The sequence below is a fragment of the Scyliorhinus torazame genome, chromosome 6 (genome assembly GCF_047496885.1).
Source record: "Scyliorhinus torazame isolate Kashiwa2021f chromosome 6, sScyTor2.1, whole genome shotgun sequence".
Classification (NCBI taxonomy): Eukaryota; Metazoa; Chordata; class Chondrichthyes; order Carcharhiniformes; family Scyliorhinidae; genus Scyliorhinus; species Scyliorhinus torazame.
The window spans coordinates 286,178,768-286,198,222 of record NC_092712.1 but is presented as its reverse complement, the minus strand read 5'-3'; the positions used below and the strand labels follow the sequence as shown (position 1 = coordinate 286,198,222).

Below are 19,455 nucleotides of genomic sequence, written 5' to 3'. Positions count from 1 at the left end.
ATCTGGGGAAATTGGCAAAGCCTCCCCCCTTGACTTCATCGCAACCCACCCATAATTGGTGACTCACCATGTGCTGATCCCGACTGCCCCCTCAGGTACACGCGGTGCCAGTTTTTGAGCTGGTGGCTCCTACACCATAGGACTGGTGTAGCTCTCGCCTTCCATGATGAGACTAAAGAGGGTGGCCGGGGGCATTCCTTGGGTCTCTGAAAGCACAAATGCAAAAGGGGAAGGTTGGGGTTAGGCAAGTGGGGTGGAAAGAAAGAGGTCCACGTTCATAGAATCTGTTGCTTGCACTTCATGCCGAAAACAGGATGAGGGTGAGAAATGGCATAAGCGATATTTGAATGTTCTCTGCGATGCTGGGTGAAACAGCCTCAGTCACAGCCATGATGTGAAGTACCATCTTGTTCGGAGCAAGGCAGACGTATCTATCCCTCACTGGTTCTCTGTTGCTCGCTGCAGTAAAAGAGAAAGTAGGGAGACTTCCGGTTGCGGCTATGCGGAGCTAAGCCGCACATTCGGCGGCTCCCGCAAAAATGGACTTTTGGGCTCTTTTCAGTGCCCCCAACGGCACTTTTTTGACGTTTCCCTGTGTGGGGAGGAGTTAATAACAGCTCCCCGTCAGTATATGGCTTTAACTAGGAGCGGGGCGACAAAAAAGGTGGTGGTGGACCCGAAGAAGGGAGGGAAAAAGGACAAAATGGCGGCGGGCGGAGACCAGGCAGCGTGGAGGCAGTGGGCAGAGGAGCAACAGGAGGGTATCCAGCGCTGCCTCAGAGAGATTAAAACAGACCTGCTAGAGCCGATGAAGGCTTCTATTGATAAGCTGTTGGAGACACAGACGGCCCAGGGGGTGGCGATCCATGAGGCTTGACAAAAGATCTCTGACAATGAGGACGAGATCTAGGCCTGGCGGTAAAGGTGGAGGCGCACGAGGCGCTCCACAAGAAATGGCAGGAGCGGTTCGAGGAAATGGAGAATCGGTCGAGGCGGAAGAATCTGCGGATTCTGGGCCTCCTGGAGGGGCTGGAGGGGCCGGACGTGGGGGCCTATGTGGTCACCATGTTGAACACGCTGATGGGAGCGGGGTCCTTCCAGGGGCCCATGGAGCTGGAAGGGGCCCATAGAGTGCTGGCAAGGAGGCCCAAGGCTAACGAGTCTCCGCGGGCGGTGCTGTTGAGGTTCCATCGGTTTGTCGATCGGGAGTGTGTGCTCAGGTGGGCCAAGAAGGAGAGGAGCAGCAGGTGGGAGAACGCAGAGGCTTGAATATACCAGGACTGGAGTGCGGAGGTGGCGAAGAGGAGGGCCGGGTAAAATCGAGCGAAGGCGGTGCTGCACAGGAAGGGGGTGAAGTTTGGCATGTTGCAGCCGGCGCAACTGTGGGTCACCTACAAGGACCGGCACCATTATTTTGAGTCTCCGGAGGAGGCGTGGGCCTTTGTTCAGGCCGAGAAGCTGGACACAGACTGAGGGTCGGGACGGGCGATTGGGGACTGCGGTGGATATGTTATGCCTATTTTCTGTTCGGGGGGTGGGGGGCCTTTGCAATGTTATGGGTTTCTTTTTCTCTGTGTTTTTCTCTTTCGGGTTGGGGAGGGAGGATGGGGTGGGTTGGGCACTGTTTTGGTTGGTGGCGGGGCCTGGTAGGTGGAGAGCGCGGGCTTTTTTCCCGCGCCGAAGACTGGTGGGGGGGGCCGGGGCGGGGAAGCGAGGATTGTTTCCCGCGCTTAGAACAGAGGGGGGAGGGGGAGAGCCTGTGGGTGGGGAGCGGGAGAGGAGGGTGTGCCACACAATGGGAGGAGTCGAAGGGGAGGCGGGAGTGGCCGGGGTCAGCAGGAGTCAGCTGACTTGCGGAAGTGCAATGGGAGGAGTAAACCAGCTAGGATGGGTCCTAGCCCGGGGGGGGGGGGGGGGGGATCGAGTTGCTGCTGCTAAGGTCAAGGAGGAGCTGGAGCGAGTTGGGGGGGGGGGGCTCGAGACGGGGGGTATGCCGCTGTGGGGAATGGGCCGGGTGTGGGGTGCGGGCGTGTAGCTGGCCGAGGAGGGGTCATGGCTAGTCGGCGGGGGAGTGGGGCGGGTAGCCCCCTGATCCGGCTGATAACCTGGAATGTAAGGGGACTGAATGGGCCGGTTAAGCAGGCCCGCGTGTTCGCGCATCTGAAGGGGCTCAAAGCGGATGTGGTTATGCTCCAGGAGACACACCTGAAGGTGGCAGACCAGGTAAGACTGAGGAAAGGGTGGGTAGGTCAGGTGTTTATCTCGGGGCTAGATGCCAAAAATCGAGGCGTGGCGATCTTGGTGGGAAAGAAGGTGTCATTCGAGCGTCGAGCATTGTGGCAGATAATGGCGGTAGGTACGTAATGGTAAGTGGTAAGTTGCAGGGAGAGAGGGTGGTACTGGTCAATGTGTATGTTCTGAGCTGTGACGATGCAGGTTTTATGCGGCGTATGTTGGGTCGGATCCCAGACTTGGAAGTGGGGGGCCTGATAATGGGGAGAGACTTTAACACGGTGTTGGATTCGGCACTGGATCGCTCCAGGTCTAGGACGGGTAGGAAGCCGGTGGCGGCTAGAGTGCTGAGGGGATTTATGGACCAAATGGGAGAGGTGGACCCTTGGAGATTTTCATTCTTCTCACATGCCCATAGGGCTTATTTTCGAATCGACTTTTTCATTTTGAGTAGGGCGCTGATAGCGAGAGTAGAGGATACCGAGTGTTCGGCAATAGCCATTTCGGACCAAGCCCCGCATTGGGTGGACTTGGAGATGGGGGAGGAGAGGGACCAGCACCCGCTGTGGCGCTTGGAGGTGGGGCTGTTGGCGGACGAGGAGGTGAGCGAGCAGGTCCAAAATAGTATAGAGAGGTACTTGGAGACCAACGACAAGGGGGAGGTCCGAGTGGGGATGGTATGGGAGGCACTGAAGGCGGTGGTGAGGGGAGACCTGATCTCCATTAGGGCCCACAAGGAGCGGAGGGAGCGGGGGGAGAGGGAGAGGCTGGTGGGGGAGATGGTGAGGGTAGACAGGAGGTATGCGGAAGAGCCTGGGGAAGGATTGTTGAGGAAGAGGCGCAGCCTCCAGGCCGAATTCGACCTGGTGACCACCAGGAAGGCGGAGGTGCAGTGGAGGAAGGCCCAGGGGGCGGTCTACGAGTATGGGGAAAAGGCAAGCCGGATGCTGGCGCACCAGCTTCGGAAGCGGGACGCAGCTAGGGACATCCGGGGAGTTAAGGACAGGGGAGGGAGCGTGGTGCGGAGTGGGGTTGGCAACAATGGGGTCTTCAGGGACTTCTACGAGGAATTGTACCGATCCGAGCCCCCACGGGAGGAGGGAGGGATGGGCCATTTCCTGGACCAATTGAGGTTTCCAAAGGTGGAAGAGGGACTGGTGGCGGGACTGGGGGCCTCGATTGGGCTGGAGGAGCTGATCAAAGGGATAGGAAGCATGCAGGCGGGGAAGGCACCGGGGCCGGACGGTTTCCCGGTCGAGTTCTATAAAAAATATATGGACCTGTTGGGCCCGCTGTTAGTTAGGACCTTTCATGAGGCAAGGGAGGGGAGGGCTTTACCCCCGACGATGTCCCGGGCACTGATCCTGAAGCGGGACAAGGATCCCCTGCAATGTTGGTCTTACAGACCGATTTCCTTGCTAAATGTAGATGCCAAGGTGCTGGCGAAGGTCTTAGCCACGAGGATTGAGTGAGGATTGTGTGCCGCAGATCATCCATGAAGACCAGACGGGGTTTGTGAAGGGGAGACAGTTGAACGTGAATGTGCGGAGGCTTTTGAACGTTATCATGATGCCGGCGATAGAGGGGGACGCGGAGATAGTGGTGGCGGTGGACGCTGAGAAAGCCTTCGATAGGGTAGAGTGGGGGTACCTGTGGGAGGTGCTGAAGAGGTTCGGGTTTGGGGAGGGGTTTGTCAGGTGGGTTAGGCTGTTGTATGAGGTCCCGATGGCGAGTGTGGCCACAAATAGGAGGAGGTCCAAGTACTTTCGGTTGCACCGAGGGACGAGGCAGAGGTGTCCCCCGTCCCCCCTCCTCTTCGCACTGGCGATTGAACCCCTGGCTATGGCACTGAGAGAGTCGAGGAACTGGAGAGGGTTGGTGCGGGGTGGGGAGGAGCATAGGGTGTCGCTTTATGCGGACAACCTGCTGCTGTATGTGTGGACCCGGTGGGAGGAATGCCAGAGGTAATGAGGATCCTTCGGGAATTCGGGGACTTTTCGGGGTACAAGCTCAATATGGGGAAGAGCGAGCTGTTCGTAGTTCAGGTAGGGGACCAGGAGAGGGGGATGAAGTGTTGGGTACTCTGCTACACAGACGAACCAACACGGTTGCGAATGGTACAACGCAGTTTTATTTCAAACATCTATTTACACTGGTAAACTGTTTACTGAGGTTCGATCATGACCCTTGATTCTGTGGACCTATTCCTAATTCTATCTTGTAGTGGCACTTAGCACATGGTGGGTTTCTGAGTGGCTTGTAATGAGCTCTGTGCCCTGAGCCGTCTCCTGCTCGAGTGCCCAGGAAGTGTTGTGTTCCCTGTTTTGTACTGTGTATGCTCTTATTTGGGGGTCCAGGTGGCTAGGAGCTGGGGGGCCCTGCATAGGCTTATCTTTACAAGGCTGGTGGAGCAAATGGAGCAGGGGTTCAAGAGGTTGGACGCGTTGCTGCTGTCCTTGGCGGGTAGGGTGCAGTCAATCAAAATGACGGTGCTCCCAAGGTTTTTGTTCCTGTTCCAGTGCCTCCCCGTGTTTATCCCGAAGGCTTTTTTCAGGCGGGTTAACAGGAGTATAATGGGGTTTGTGTGGGCGTGAGGGACTCTGAGGGTGAGAAGGGTGTTCCTGGAGCGGAGCAGAGATAGGGGGGGGCTGGCGCTGCCCAACCTCTGTGGGTACTACTGGGCCGCCAATGGGTGATGGAGAGGGAGGGGGCTGCATGGAAGAGGCTGGAGACGGCGTCCTGTGTGGATACGAGTCTTGGGGCGCTGGCAACGGCGCCGCTGCCGCTCCCTCCAAGGAGGTATACCACGAGCCCAGTGGTGGTGGCGGCACTCAAAATTTGGGGGCAGTGGAGGCGGCATAGGGGGGAAGTTGGGACTTCGGCGTGGACCCCATTACGGGGGAACCACCGGTTCGCCCCAGGAAGAACAGGCGGATGGATTTTGGGTGGCACAGGGCAGGGATACAAAAGTTGGGGGACCTGTTTGTGGACGGGAAGTTTGCAAGCTTGGGTGAGCTGGAGGAGAAGTACGGGCTCCCCCCAGGGAACACCTTCAGGTACTTACAGGTAAGGCTGTTTGCCAGACGGCAGGTGGTGGAATTCCCACGGCTACTGCCACACAGTACAGGACAGGGTGTTCTCGGGGGGGGTGGGTGGGAGTGGGGAAGATCTCGGAAACTTACCAGGTGATGCAGGAGGAGGAGGAGGCCTCGGTGGTGGAGTTGAAAGGTAAGTGGGAGGAGGAGTTGGGAGAGGAGACCGAAGAGGGGATGTGGGCAGATGCCCTAGGGAGGGTGAACTCTTCCTCTTTGTGCACGAGGCTCAGCCTCAGGCAGATTAAGGTGCTGCACAGGGCACACATGACCGGGACAAGGATGAGCCGGTTCTTTGGGGATGAGGACAGGTGTGTTAGGTGCTCAGGGGGCCCAGCAAATCACACCCATATGTTCTGGGCATGCCCAGCGCTGGAGGAATTTTGGAAGGGCGTAGCGAGGACGGTGTCGAGGGTGGTAGGACCCAGGGTCAAACCGGGCTGGGGGCTCGCAATATTTGGGATGGCAGAGGAACCGGGAGTGCAGGAGGCGAAAGAGGCCGGAATTCTGGCCTTTGCGTCCCTGGTAACCCGGCGAAGGATTCTCCTTCAGTGGAAAGATACGAGGCCCCCAAGTGTGGAATCCTGGATCAGCGATATGGCAGGGTTCATTAAATTGGAGAGGGTGAAACACGCCTCGAGAGGGTCGGTACAAGGGTTCTTTAGGCGGTGGCAACCGTTCTTAGACTTTCTGGCAGAACGATAGACATTGGTCAATGGCAGCAGCAGCTCGGGGGGGTTTACTTTATTTTTGTTTTTGTTATTTACACTGGAGGGTCTGAGGGGGTGTATACACCTGTTGTGTTAAGTCGGGGTGTTAATGTTAATTTATTATTTATGTACAGGGTGGGAGGGGTATCTTGTCGACCATCGGGGTACGCCGTGTAGGCGTACTGGGGGTTTGCATGGAGCAGATGGACCCTCTCAACCAACGGGTCCGACTTGTGCGCCCGCACGTGTTTTCGGAGCAGGATGGGTCCAGGTGCTGCCAGCCAGGTCGGGAGCGAGGTCCCAGAGGAGGACTTCCTAGGGAAGACAAGGAGACATTCGTGAGGTGTCTGATAGGTGGTCGTACAAAGTAGTGACCGGATGGAGTGGAGGGCATCCGGGAGGACTTCTTGCCAGCGGGAGACTGGGTGGTTCCTGGACCGTAGGGCCAGTAGGACGGTCTTCCAGACCGTTCCGTTCTCCCTCTCCACCTGTCCGTTACCCCGGAGGTTGTAACTGGTCGTCCTGCTCGAGGCGATGCCCTTGCTGAGCAGGAATTGACGCAGTTCGGCGCTCTTAAAGGAGGACGCCCTATCACTGTGTATGTAAGCGGGGAACCCGAACAGTGCAAAGATGCTATGGAGGGCCTTGATGACGGTGGTGGCGGTCATGTCGGGGCAGGGGATGGCGAATGGAAACCGGGAGTACTCGTCAATCACATTCAGGAAGTACGTGTTGCGGTCGGTGGAGGGGAGGGGGCCTTTGAAGTCCATGCTGAGGCGTTCAAAGGGACGGGAAGCCTTTATCAGATGCGCAGATTTGGCAGTCCCTGGTGGCTGTCCTGACCTCCTCGATGGAGTAGGGCAGGTTGCGGGTCTTGACAAAATGGAAAACGCGAGTGACCCCCCGGGTGGCAGAGGTCCTCGTGGAGGGCTCGGAGGTGGTCCACTTGTGCGGTGGCACATGTGCCGCGGGACAGGGCATCAGGAGGCTCGTTTAGCTTCCCGGGACGATACAAGATCTCGTAGTTGTAGGTGGAGAGTTCGATCCTCCACTGCAAGATCTTGTCGTTTTTTATCTTGCCCCGCTGTGCATTATCGAACATGAAAGCAACCGACCGTTGGTCTGTGAGGAGAGTGAATCTCCTGCCTGCCTGGTAATGCCTCCAATGTCGCACAGCTTCTACTATGGCCTGGGCCTCCTCTTCGACTGAGGAGTGGCGGATTTCGGAAGCATGGAGGGTATGGGAGAAGAAGGCCACGGGTCTGCCCGCTTGGTTGAGGGTGGCCGCCAGAGCTACGTCGCACGCATCGCTCTCGACCTGGAAGGGGAGTGACTCATCGATGGCGTGCATCATGGCCTTTGCAATGTCTGCTTTGATGTGGCTGAAGGCCTGGCGGGCCTCTATCGACAGGGGAAAAGCTGTGGATTGGATCAGGGGACGGGCCTTGTCCGCATAGTTGGGGACCCACTGGGCGTAGTAGCTAAAAAACCCTGGGCAGCGTTTCAGAGCCTTGGAGCAGTGAGGGAGGGGGAACTCCATAAGGGGGCGCATGTGTTCAGGGTCGGGGCCTATAACTCCATTTTGCAGTACGTAGCCGAGAATGGCTAGATGGTCGGTGCTAAACACGCATTTATCCTTCTTGTATGTTAGGTTAAGGATTTTAGCGGTCTGGAGGAATTTTTGGAGGTTGGTGTCGTGGTCCTGCTGGTCGTGGCCGCAGATGGTGACATTATCGAGATACGGGAATGTTGCCTGTAAACCGTACCAGTCAACCATTCGGTCCATCTCGCGCTGGAAGACCGAGACCCTGTTGGTGAAACCAAAGGGAACCCTTAAGAAGTGATAGAGCCGCCCGTCTGCCTCGAAGGCAGTGTATTTGCGGTCACTAGTGCGGATGGGGAGCTGGTGGTAGGCGGACTTGAGATCCACCGTGGAAAAGACCTTATAATGCGCGATCCTGTTTACAAGGTCGGATGTGCGGGGGAGATGGTACGCTTCCAGCTGCGTAAACCTGTTGATGGTCTGACTGTAGTCGATGACCATCCTATGCTTCTCTCCGGTCTTTACCACCACTACTTGAGCTCTCCAGGGGCTGTTACTGGCTTCAATGACCCCTTCCCTCAGTAGCCTTTGGACTTCTGACCTAATAAAGGTCCGGTCCTGGGCACTGTAGCGTCTGCTCCTGGTGGCGTCGTGTTTGCAATCCGGGGTGAGGTTCGCAAACAGGGAAAGCGGGTCGACCTTAAGGGCCGCGAGGTCGCAGACAGTAAGGGTCAGACTTTGAAGGTTACACTGGAAGTCTAAACCCAGGAGTGTAGCCGCGCAGAGGTGGGGAAGGACGTAGAGACAGAAATTTTTGAACACCCTTCCCTGGACTGTGAGGTTTGCTACACAAAACCCCTTTATCTCAACTGAGTGGGAACCGGAGACTAGTGAGATTTTTTGATTAACTGGGTGGATGAGGAGGGAACAGCGCCTTACCGTGTCGGGGTGTATGAAGCTCTCCGTGCTCCCAGAGTCGATTAGGCAGGATGTCTCGTGCCCGTTGATGAAAACGGTCGTCGTAGCGGTTGACAGTGTTCGAGGTCGAGACTGATCCAGGATCAGCAAGGCCAATCGCAGTAGTTGAGAGTTCTGGTCTGGCAGTGTGTGGTAGGCCGAGCTGGGGTCCTGGGGGTTCATCCAAGATGGTATCTCCCATTGGTCGCACATGGCCGGGGGTGCACATAATGGCGGCGCCCATCCGTCCAGCGTGGCATCCGTGGAACAAGATGGCGGCGCCCGGGGTCCGCACGTGGCCCTGGGATATGGAGGTGGCGGCGACCGCTGGCTGCATGGGGCCCGTGGAAACGCTTGTGGGTGCAGTCCGCATTCGCCGCTGGAGACCGCGGCCACCACTCGGGCCTGACATACCCCCACGAAATGGCCCTTTTTGCCACATCCCTTGCAGGTGGATGCGTGGGCTGGGCAGCGCTGATGGGGGTGCTTGGCCTGCCTGCAGAAGTAGCAGCGGGGCCCCTCGGGGTGGGCAGGCCGCCTTGCAGCACAGGCCTGAGGGGGAACGGGGGAAGTTTCGGGATCGACCGCAGCGGGGTTCCATGCTGCCCAGGGGGCTGCCGTGCGGTCGGCAACGTAGGCGCGGGCGTTCCAGGAGGCCATGTTCAGGGAGCCTGCAAGGGCCCGTGCCTCCCTGAGACCCAGGGTGTCCTTCTCTAACATGCGCTGGCAGATTTGTGACGAAAGCATACCTGCCACGAAAGCGCCCCGGACTAAGAGTTCCGTGTGTTCGCTCGCCGAAACCTGCGGGCAGCCGCAGCTTCTTCCCAGCACCAGGAGTGCGCGGTAGAATTCCTCCAGCAATTCCCCAGGGGTTTGTCGCCTTGTTGCAAGCAGATGCTGGGCGTAGACCTGGTTTACCGGGCGAATATAGTGTCCTTTTAGCAGCTCAATTGCTGCATCGAAGTCTTCCGCTTCCTCGATGAGGGTGTAAATCTCCGGGCTCACCCTTGAGTGCAGGACATGCAGTTTCTGCTCTCCCGTGGGTGCATTTTCGGCCGTCTCGAGATACCCTTTAAAGCACGCCAGCCAGTGCTTAAAGATTGCCGCTGAGTTCGCCGCGTGGGGGTTAAGTTGCAGACACTCCGGCTTGATTCGGAGCTCCATCCTTTCTTCTTAGAATCTAGCTTATTAAATTAATGCACGATCAATGACCACTAAAGCGAGGTTGTAGTCCAACTGAAGGCTTTAATAAGCTAGATGTTTCCCCCAGCAGCTCAGGTACAGAATGAGGGCTGCTGGGGCGGCACGGGTTCTTATACCCTGCCTATCAGGGCGGAGCTATTATACACTCTAGCCAATAGAAAGCATGCAGGTTCTACCAATGGTGCTTTAGCCTCTCAGGTACCATAATACCTATAATACCACACAGGAGACCTATTTGTATATCAGGGATCAGACCAGGTTACATAAGGGTTGGGTTGGGCAAATTTTCCATCTCATTACGGCTGACCCCAACGGTCGATATGTTATTGTTTGTGGCTCCCTGTCAAGCACCCCCAGTAGTCCTGGTCAACCTTTATGTCCCTATCTGGAATTATCATTAACTGACCGTTAGTTTCTCTCCTCAACCTCATCTCACACCAGCTTACTTTAGGGGGCTACTTGAACTTGTTTCAGACACTAAATCGGATTGTAATAAACCCAAATCTTTTGTTCCAGCAAAGATGGCCAGGGCTTTGTCTTTTATCGCTCAAATGAGAGGAGTAGATCTCTGGTGCTTTTTGCATCCGAATGACAGGGAGTTTTCCTTTTTTTCACATGCCCAACATGCATATTTCTGCATTGATTTTTTTCATTTTAGATGGGGCTATCCTCCCTTTGGTACTAAGAGCCGAATACTCAGCAATTGTAATTTCTGACCACGCCGCACGCTTTATTGATCTGTTGCTGGAGTTTGGCCCCACCCAGCACCCACCCTGCACCCACCCTGGAGACTGGATTCTGCTTTGCAGGCCGATACTAAACTCTGTGAGCGCCTATTCACCTCTATTGACACCTCTATTAAATAGGTCTGACTCAATTTCCCCCTCCACATTATGGGGGGCTCTTAAAGCCATCTTTAGGGGGGAAATGATCTCTGATAGAACATATGTGCTGAGGATGAACAAGTTGGAGCACAGAGGCTGCTGGACTCCATTTTAGAGGTGATCACCAGTACTCGCTCGATCCATCTCCAGAGCTATTTGCAAGCAGAAAAAAAGTTGGAGACACGGTGTGAGCTACTGTCCACTAACAGGGCTGTATGTCAGTTACAGCGCTACAGGGGTAATTTTTATGAGTATGGGGAGAAGGCCAGTCGTCTTCTGGCTCACTGGCTCAAATGGGGGTGGGTCATAGATATGTGAGGGATCCGACCCCGGAGCTCTTGGCATGCAGGAAAAAACTGCAAATGCAGTTTAACCTGCTGTCCACAGACAGGGTGGTCGACCAATTTAGGCGATGAAAGGGGCGGAGTATGAGTATGGGGAAAAGGCCATATGTCTCTTGGCTCACCAGCTAAGATGGCAGGAGGCGGCCATGGATATTGTTCAGGTTTGGAATTCAGAGGGTAAGCTGGTCTCTGCCTGGACAAGGTGAATCGAGTGTTCAGGGCCTTTTATGAGAAGTTGTATAGGTTGGAGCCGCCAGAGGGTAAACAGGGAATGACAGAGTTCTTGGAAAAGGATAAGGACCCCACAGAGTGTGGGTCGTATCACTTGATCTCCCTGTTAAATGTGGATGCCCAGTTATTGGCCAAGGTGCTAGCATCAAGCCTTGCCTTCTGGAAGTAGTGGGGGAGAATCGGACAGGGTTTGTGAAGGGACGGAAGTTGTCGTCCAATGTGAGGCGGTCGTTGAATGTGGTGTTCACCTCTGCAGCTGGGCCGGAATCGGAGATAATCATATGATTGGACGCAGAGGAGGCATTCGATTGGGTTTGAGTTGGGGTACCTCTTTGCGGTATTGGAGAAGTTTGGGTTTGGGCCTGGGTTTGTGTCATGGTTACGGTTGCTGTATGTGGCCTCGTTTTCCGATTTTTGTACCAACTCCATGAGCTGCGGGGTTTCCGGTTGCATTGGGGTACAAGGAGGGCTGTCCGATGTCTCCCTTGCTGTTTGCGTTGGCGATTGAGCCGTTGTCCATTGCTTTGAGGGCTTTGAATGGGTGGAGTGGGATTTTCGGGGGGTGGTGGTGTGGCGGAACATAGGATATCATTACATGCAAATGATTTGCTGCTGTACATGAGGGACCCGCGGTTATCTATAGGGAATATTATGGGTATTTTGCAGAGTTTCTGTGCCTTCTCCAGTTATAAGATGAACATAGGGAAAAGCAAATATTTTGTGATTGGTGCATTGGGGATGGGAGCTGGATTTGGGGGTGGTTCTGTTTGCGGTATCGGGAACTAGTTTTCGATACTTAGGGGTCCAGGTGGCTGGTGATTGGGCACGGCTCCGGAGGTTGAGTTATACAAGCTTGGTGAGTAGAGTCAAGGCGGACAGAGTGGGACAGTCCCTAATTATCGTTGTTGGATTGGGTCACATTGGTTAAGATGAACATATTGCCGAGATTTTTGTTTTTACTTCAGCGTCTCCCGGTGCACCTGGCCAAACCTTTTTTCCATAGGGTTGAACGACTTATCTCCGGTTTCATTTGGGCGGGTAAGGCCCCGAAGATTCGGAGGGGGGCCCTTAAGAGGGCCAGACAGTTTGGGGGTCGTGCGCTGCCTCGCTGGCCATTCCATTACTGGGTGGCCAACGTGGAGAAAGTGGTGGTATGGTGCAGGTATCCATGGGCTCTCTGGGTTCAGATGGAGTCTGGATCATGTAGAGGGATAAGCTTGGGGGCATTGGTAATGGCGCCACTTCAGTTGGTGCCGGCAAGATACTCAGCGAACCAAGTGGTGGTGTCCACTGTAAAAATATGGAAGCCGCTCCGCCAGCATTTTAAGCTGGGGGCAGCCTCAAGCCTGGCTCCCATTTGTGCTGACCACTTGTTTGAGCCGGCAAGGCTGGATGCCACATTTGGTGTATGTAAAGAGAAAGGGCTGGAGAGAGTGAGTGATTTATTCCTGGAAGGGCAGTTTGCCAACCTGGAGGAATTGAAGGAACAATTTGGGCTGTCAGGCTCGGACATGTTTAGGTACCTCCAGGTAAGGAGCTTTGTTAGGAGGATGTACCCGGAGTTCCTGGTGGTGTTGCTATCTTCCTTACTGGAGAGGATTATCTCCTGTTCGAGGTCGGAGGAGGGCAGTACGCCCAGCATCTATGAACGGATCGTAGGGGAAGAGTCAAGTTTGGTGGAAGGGGTAAAGGCTAAATGGGTGGAGGAATTGTGTCCAGCAGGAGCAGGAGGTATGGTGTGAGTCATAGCGGAGGATGAATGCCACATCATCGTGCGCAGGACTGAGCCTGATCCAGCTAACAGTAGTGTTTTGAGCGCTGCTCACTAAGGCTTGAGGAGTTGTTTTTTGAGGAGTGGGGGATAGATGTGAGCGATGTTTGACAGGGCTCATGGCACCATACACACATGTTCTGGTCCTGTTCCAAGCTGGTGGGTTTTTGGAGGTCCCTTTTTAGCACCATGTCGGCAATCCTAAATATTAAACTGGAGCCCTGTTCAACGGCAGCTATATTTGGCGTTTCGGATGTGCCGCAGCTATGGACGGGTGCTGGGCCAGATCTCCTTGCCTTTGCCTCACTGGTGGCGCGGAATCCTGTTGGGCTGGAGGCTAGCAATGCGGCCGAGTGCTTCGGCATGGCTGGGGGACTTAATGGAGTTTTTGTGCCTCGAGAAGATCAAATCACCGTTAGGAGGTCGGTTGAAGGTTTATACCGGGGATGGCGGCCATTTATATTGTAGTTCAAAGAGTTGTTATTGTTAGCTGTTAGAGGGGAGTAAAGTGGGGGGGAGAGTATAAACCGGGGGTGCGGGGGGGGGGGGGGTGGTGGGGGGGTTGCGGTAAGTTGGGGGAGTTCTTGTTTCTTGGATTGAAGTGTCGTTTTTGGAGTGTTTGGATTTGGTTAAGGGTTATTGTTTGTATTTTTTTGTAATTTTGTATAAAAGTTAAAACTTTAATAAAAACATTTTTTAAAACTCTGCCTCCTCATGTGCCCCGGTGAGAATAGGATCACTACAGTGCAGAAGGGGGAGCCATTCGGCTCATCATGGTCTCCCATTCCACCCAGTGCCTCTGACTGGTTGGGGAACTCAATGTCCTTCTTACACTGAGAGAAAATTAAATACATCATAAGGGGTTCAGTGGAGAGGTTCTCCCTGAGATGGCAGCCTTTCATTTTCTTTTTCAAGGATCTAACACTGTCAGCTGTTCAGGGTTTTAGGTATAGTGTTTAAGTCAATTGTTTCTTTTATGTTGTTTGTAATTTTTGCCTTCTTGTGTTTTAGTTGGTTGTGTGTTATTCAGTGGTCACACTTTCATAAACATACTTTAAAGAGAAAGTCATGAGGCCTCTGAACAGCGTGGCTAAGCAGAAATTGTTGTCATTGGTGGAATAATCTAGAACCAGTGGGCATCAATTCAAGCTGTTTGGCAAAGGAATCAATACCGTCTTCAGGAAAAGTTAGCTTCTGGAATGCACTGGCTGAGAGTGATGTGGTGAAGGTAGATTCAACCATGGCTTCCAAAAGGGAATTGGATCATTATCTGAAGAGGAAAAATTTGCAAGGCCACGGGAAAAAGGCAAGGAGAGTGGCACCAAGTGAATTGCAGAGAGCTAGTATGGACACGGTGGATCAAATGGTCTCCTGTGCAGCAAACACCTATGATCCTGTCACTGTATTTCTACTTTGCTACTTTACTTACGTTGCTTAACTCACACTATCAGATAATTCAATTGGGGTTTTGTGCAAAAAGGGCTGATTATCAGGGCTTTGCTGCCCTATTCTCTAAGAAATTGCAAGTTTCTGCACTCCATCTTGTGATCAAGTTGAACCATTAACCCTCTGGTCAAGCTCTGTTCTGGATTTGATAGCGATTCTGATTACTACACTCCTGTTTTACTCAACCTTTTTCACGTTAATTCTTCTTTGCAGCAGCCATGCCGCTTCCTGATGTTATGTTCTGCGCTCAGCAGATTGAAATCCCACCTGAATTTCCGGACATTTTAAAGCAGTTTACAAAGGCTGCCATCCGGACCCAGCCACGTGATGTTCTCCAGTGGTCTGCCGCGTGAGTAAAACCCTGTCCATCAGCTAACCCGTTCAAAATTAGAACTTTTGTTTTGTGTGTTGAGAAACAAAGGAGAGAAGCCAAGGTTGAAAAAGGCAGAAGAAAAAAACAAGAAAGTGCTGGAAATGTTCAGCAGGTCAGGCAGCATCTGTAGAGAGAGAAATCACAGAGTTAATAGCTGAAACTTTCCCTCCTCGCTCGTGGCTGCGATTTGCCGGTGCCGCTGAAAATGAATGGAATTTTGGCTAGAACGTCAAATTTTCTGTTCTCGTTTGCAACGGGTCCCACCGCGAATGAGACTGGAGAGTCCCGCCCAGTGTTTCAAGTCTGTGATATGTCAGCAGTGAGGCCCCCCCGCCCCTCCCCGTGTTTTCTGGTGGCGGAAGCAGCCCGCTATTTGTTGCTGGCAGGACCGGAAGGTCCCAGGAAGGGCTGGAAAATCTGTCCAGGAAGTTAATAGTAAATTTTGAGTGAGTGAAAGGGAAGAGGGAGGAAAAGGAACAAAAGGGGAGGTCTGTGACAAAGTGGAGAGATTAAATGACAAAAGGGCTCATGCTACAAAAGCCAATGTCCTGGCCCTGTAACTTGCTTTAAAGCTGTTATGTCTTGAACTATTCGACCCCAAGCTCCTGACCCCATATACTCTCCAGTATAAAGAACATTTCCATGTTTGTCACCAGGCCTTGCCTCTGCCCCTGCCTCAGCACACCTGTTACTGTCTCTCATCCACATCTTTACCACATCGTAATCCAAACTTTCCGGCCCTTTCCTGGCTGGCCTCCCATCACCCACCCTCTGTAATCTTCAAATTATCAACAATGTGCTCCCCCTCCCACAGTCCACACCAGGCCCCCCTGTTCTCAGCCCTGTTCTTACTGACCTACATTGGTTCCAGAACCTACAACATTTTCAAATTAAAGTCCACACTTTTGTGTTCGAATCTCTTAAAAGGCCTCGCGACTCTCAACTTTTCCAGGTCCCACAATCCCCACAAACTCTCCATTCATCTGAATCCGGCCTCTCATGTATCCTCTTTCCTTCCTTCACATTATTGGTGGCCGTGCCTTCAGCTGTCCGGACCTCCCACTCTGAATATCAGTCCCTGAACTTCCCCTGTCCACCTGACCCTTCACCTTTTAAACCCTCCTTTCAAACCACCTCTCACCATATCTCCTCCTTTGGCACAATGTCTGTTTTTGTCTAATTAGGCAACTGCGGTGCACTTTGGGACTTTGTTAATGTTAAAGGTATTACATAAAGACAAGTCATTGTTATTTTAACTTTCAGTGTGGCAGTAACGAGTCGGTAGTTGTAATAAATACTGTAGACTGATGGGCGGAATTCTTCCATCTTGGGACTATGTCCCATGGCAAGGTGGGAACGTGGAGTGTTTTCTGCTGCAGAGGCAATGGGAAAACACGCTAAATCTTCCAGCCCTGACCTAATTAATTATGCAACTGGGTGTTTTGCGCCACCCTCCGTGGTGGGGCAGGCCTGGTCGCACGTAGTCTGCGGTGCCCAACATCACTGACCCACTATTAAATAAAGAAGGTGGACCTCCTGAAACTGAAGATGGATCTCCCGCAACATTCTTTTTTTAATATAAATTTAGAGTTCCCAATTAATTTTTTCCAATTAAGGGGCAATTTAGCGTGGCCAATCCACCGAGCTTGCACATTTTTGGGTTGTGGGGGCGAAACCCACGCAAACACGGGGAGAATGTGCAAACTCCACATGGGCAGTGACCCAGAGCCGGGATCGAACCTGGGACCTCGGCGCCGTGAGGCCGCAGGGTTAACCCACTGCGCCACCGTGCTGCCCTCATCCGGAACATTCTGAGGCTGGAGGATGGACCTCCTCCAGGATACTGAATCAGAAAGGTCCACCGGTGGATGCTGCCTCACCTGTGGTGTTCCCGGGTCCAGATTTGCTGTCGGCTTCACCCTGCTCTCTGGAGGCAGCCCCAGACATTTTCCAGGTCAGTCCTGGCTTCTGCCCGCCAGACGTTCCAGACGAGTTTTGCACCAGCGTGTTTTCCCATTGGCGCGACGGAGAACCGGGTGTGAGTGGTTGACGCTCTATCACCAATACTGCCTGCTTCCATTTCTGTAACATTATCCATCTGCTTCCTTGCCTCAGAACACATACCGCTGAAAAAAAAACCCTCATCCGTGCCTTTGTTACCTCTAGACCGCACTGTACCCAAGCTCTCCCGGCTGTCCTGCCACCTTGCACACTCCATAAAACTTATCCATTTCTCTGATGCCCATGTCGTAACTCACATCAAGTTCCATTCGACCATCCCCATAAGACCATAAGAGAAAGGAGCAGAATTAAGCCACTTGGCCCATCGAGTCTGCTCCGCCATTCAATCATGGCTAATGTTTTCTCATCCCCATTCTCCTGTCTTCTCCCCATAACCCCTGATCCCCTTATTAATCAAGAACCTATCTCTGTCTTAAAGACACTCAGTGATTTGGCCTCCACAGCCTTCTGCGGCAAAGAGTTCCACAGATTCACCACCCTCTGGCTGGAGAAATTCCTCCTCATCTCAGTTTTAAAAGATCATCCCTTTGGTCTGAGATGGTGTCCTCTGGTTCTAGTTTTTTCTGCAAGTGGAAACATCCTCTCCACGTCCACTCTATCCAGGCCTCGCAGTATCCTGTAAGTTTCAATAAGATGCCCCCTCATCCTTCTAAACTCCAACGAGTACAGACCCAGAGTCCTCAACTGTTCCTCATACGACAAGTTCTTCATTCCAGAGATCATTCTTGTGAACCTCCTCTGGACCCTCTTTGCTCATTAGCTGCCGCTGGTGCCGCGCCTTGAATTTGAAGTTCTCATTCTTTCTTTCAGTGGCCTCTCTCTCTCCCTATGCCTATTACCTTCTCCAGAACCACAACTCTCTGAGATGTCAGTACTCCTCCAATAGCACTCCCCCAATTTTGACTTCCTGCACATCCCCATTTTAATTGCCCACCGTCTTTACTTAGTCGCTGAGGCCCTGAGCTCTGAAATTTCATCCATAAGCCTCCCTCCCTCTCCTTTCACCTCTAAAGCACTCCTTAAAACTTACCTGTTACACCAATCTTTTGGACACCGTCAGTGTCAACCAAATTGCAGATCAGACAATCTTCACTAGTCTCCAGTTTATTTTGAAAGGTCTTGGCCTGTCTCACTGGAACTATGTTTTGGCTCCTTTGACATCTAAAGCTGAGCAGCACCTAGTTTTCCAAGTTGGATTTTTCACATCACATTCATATTACATATACCCAATGCTGAACAGGTTACCCCAAATTTATAACAGACGGGGAGACAATGAGGTTAATGGAGGGAATTACAGAGCATTGTGCTTAGGTGGCTGAAAGCACGTCTACCAACGGTGGGAAAGGAGAGATCGAAATGAAAGCACACAGATGGTTAGGTTAATTTTTATTAACAATTAAAAATTCCTGCAAGAGGGACAACCACCGATGAATCATCTTTGAACTTATTAAGAACAACATTGGCAATAACACACCCTTCCACAAACCTTTGCTTGAGGAATATCAATGCTAGCTCTATAGAGAGAAGGCATAGAGAGTTCTATTAAAATGCTTCCTTGTTGCAGACATGATAAGACACTGCTTTCATTGCTATCCTGGTAGATTGCTATGTGTGGTGGTATGTTAATGTTCACCCAGGGTGTCTTTTGTTGTGGCAACTTGTACTTTTGCACACATGTTGCCGTCTGAAGTCATGGGTAGTGTTGGTAGAAGCTTCAACTTTCTTTCCATCCCAATGACTGACCAGGAAGCTCTGCTGCTCTTACTCAGCCTGCCTATTGGCGTGCATTGGAAAGACTTGCAGGTTGATACTCAAACAAATTGACCTGTTTGGCCACGTTATGAACAAACTTTCCTTAATTGGCCATCACGCCCTGGGGTGGGACTCAAACCCAGAGCTTCCAGCCCAGAGGCAGCGACATCACCCACTGCACCACAAAACCTCCTCCTTATCGCAATGTAGCTGCAACTAATGTGATTTTCTGACCACTGTCGTTGATTTAGGTATTTTGCAGCATTGTCGAAAGGTGAAACTCTTCCAGTGAAGGAGCGATATGAAATGCCAGTGGCAACACAGAAAAATGACACTGGTCTTACACCGGGACTTTTAAAGATTCTGCACCATCAGGTACGATACCAGAAGGTTAAACAAGGCTCTTCAAGGCTGCTCTTAAAAATCTGATATACTCCACATTCACTGCTGAAAAGGACCATTATTCCATTCTTACATTTATACTTGTCAAAGGTTCCTCGTTACGATTTATATCGCCTGGAGTAGGAATCAACAGAGTTTCTGCAGAATAATAATTACCATGGGATTCGATTTATTTGCTTGCTTGTTTCTAGATTTGGGGGTTGGGATGTAATGAGTCCAACGATGGCAATTGTTCGTGAGCTCAGACTAAAACTGGTTTGATGGAGCAAAGTAGACTCTCGAGCAGACCATGCCTGGTGTCAATGAAACAAGAACGCTGGCCATTTGTGCCCTTCCATCACTCTTCAGAACTTTAGTTACTCCCAGTGTGGCGGCTCTCGTGCACTGGATAGGACCATGGTTATAGTTTGGAGGACATCTGTTGTTTCATCACTGTGGGATGTTCAGATCATTGCGTTCCAAGGATCCTCAGTTTACTTCTCATCCAAGTTTA

The 19,455-nt window shown here is 52.5% G+C and overlaps 1 protein-coding gene across 3 annotated transcripts in view; it reads left to right on the top strand.

The window, feature by feature from the left end:
* Positions 1 to 19,455, top strand: part of ropn1l (rhophilin associated tail protein 1-like) — a 127,059-nt gene that overhangs the window by 20,044 nt on the left and 87,560 nt on the right. For all 3 annotated transcript variants that reach the window (XR_011947874.1, XM_072509789.1, XM_072509790.1), the window contains exons 2-3: positions 14,627 to 14,762; positions 18,812 to 18,935. Coding sequence is in view for 2 of the 3 variants with exons in the window: in XM_072509789.1 (XP_072365890.1) it covers positions 14,632 to 14,762; positions 18,812 to 18,935 (255 nt within the window). In the remaining variant the exon portion in view is untranslated. The remainder of the gene's footprint in view (positions 1 to 14,626; positions 14,763 to 18,811; positions 18,936 to 19,455) is intronic.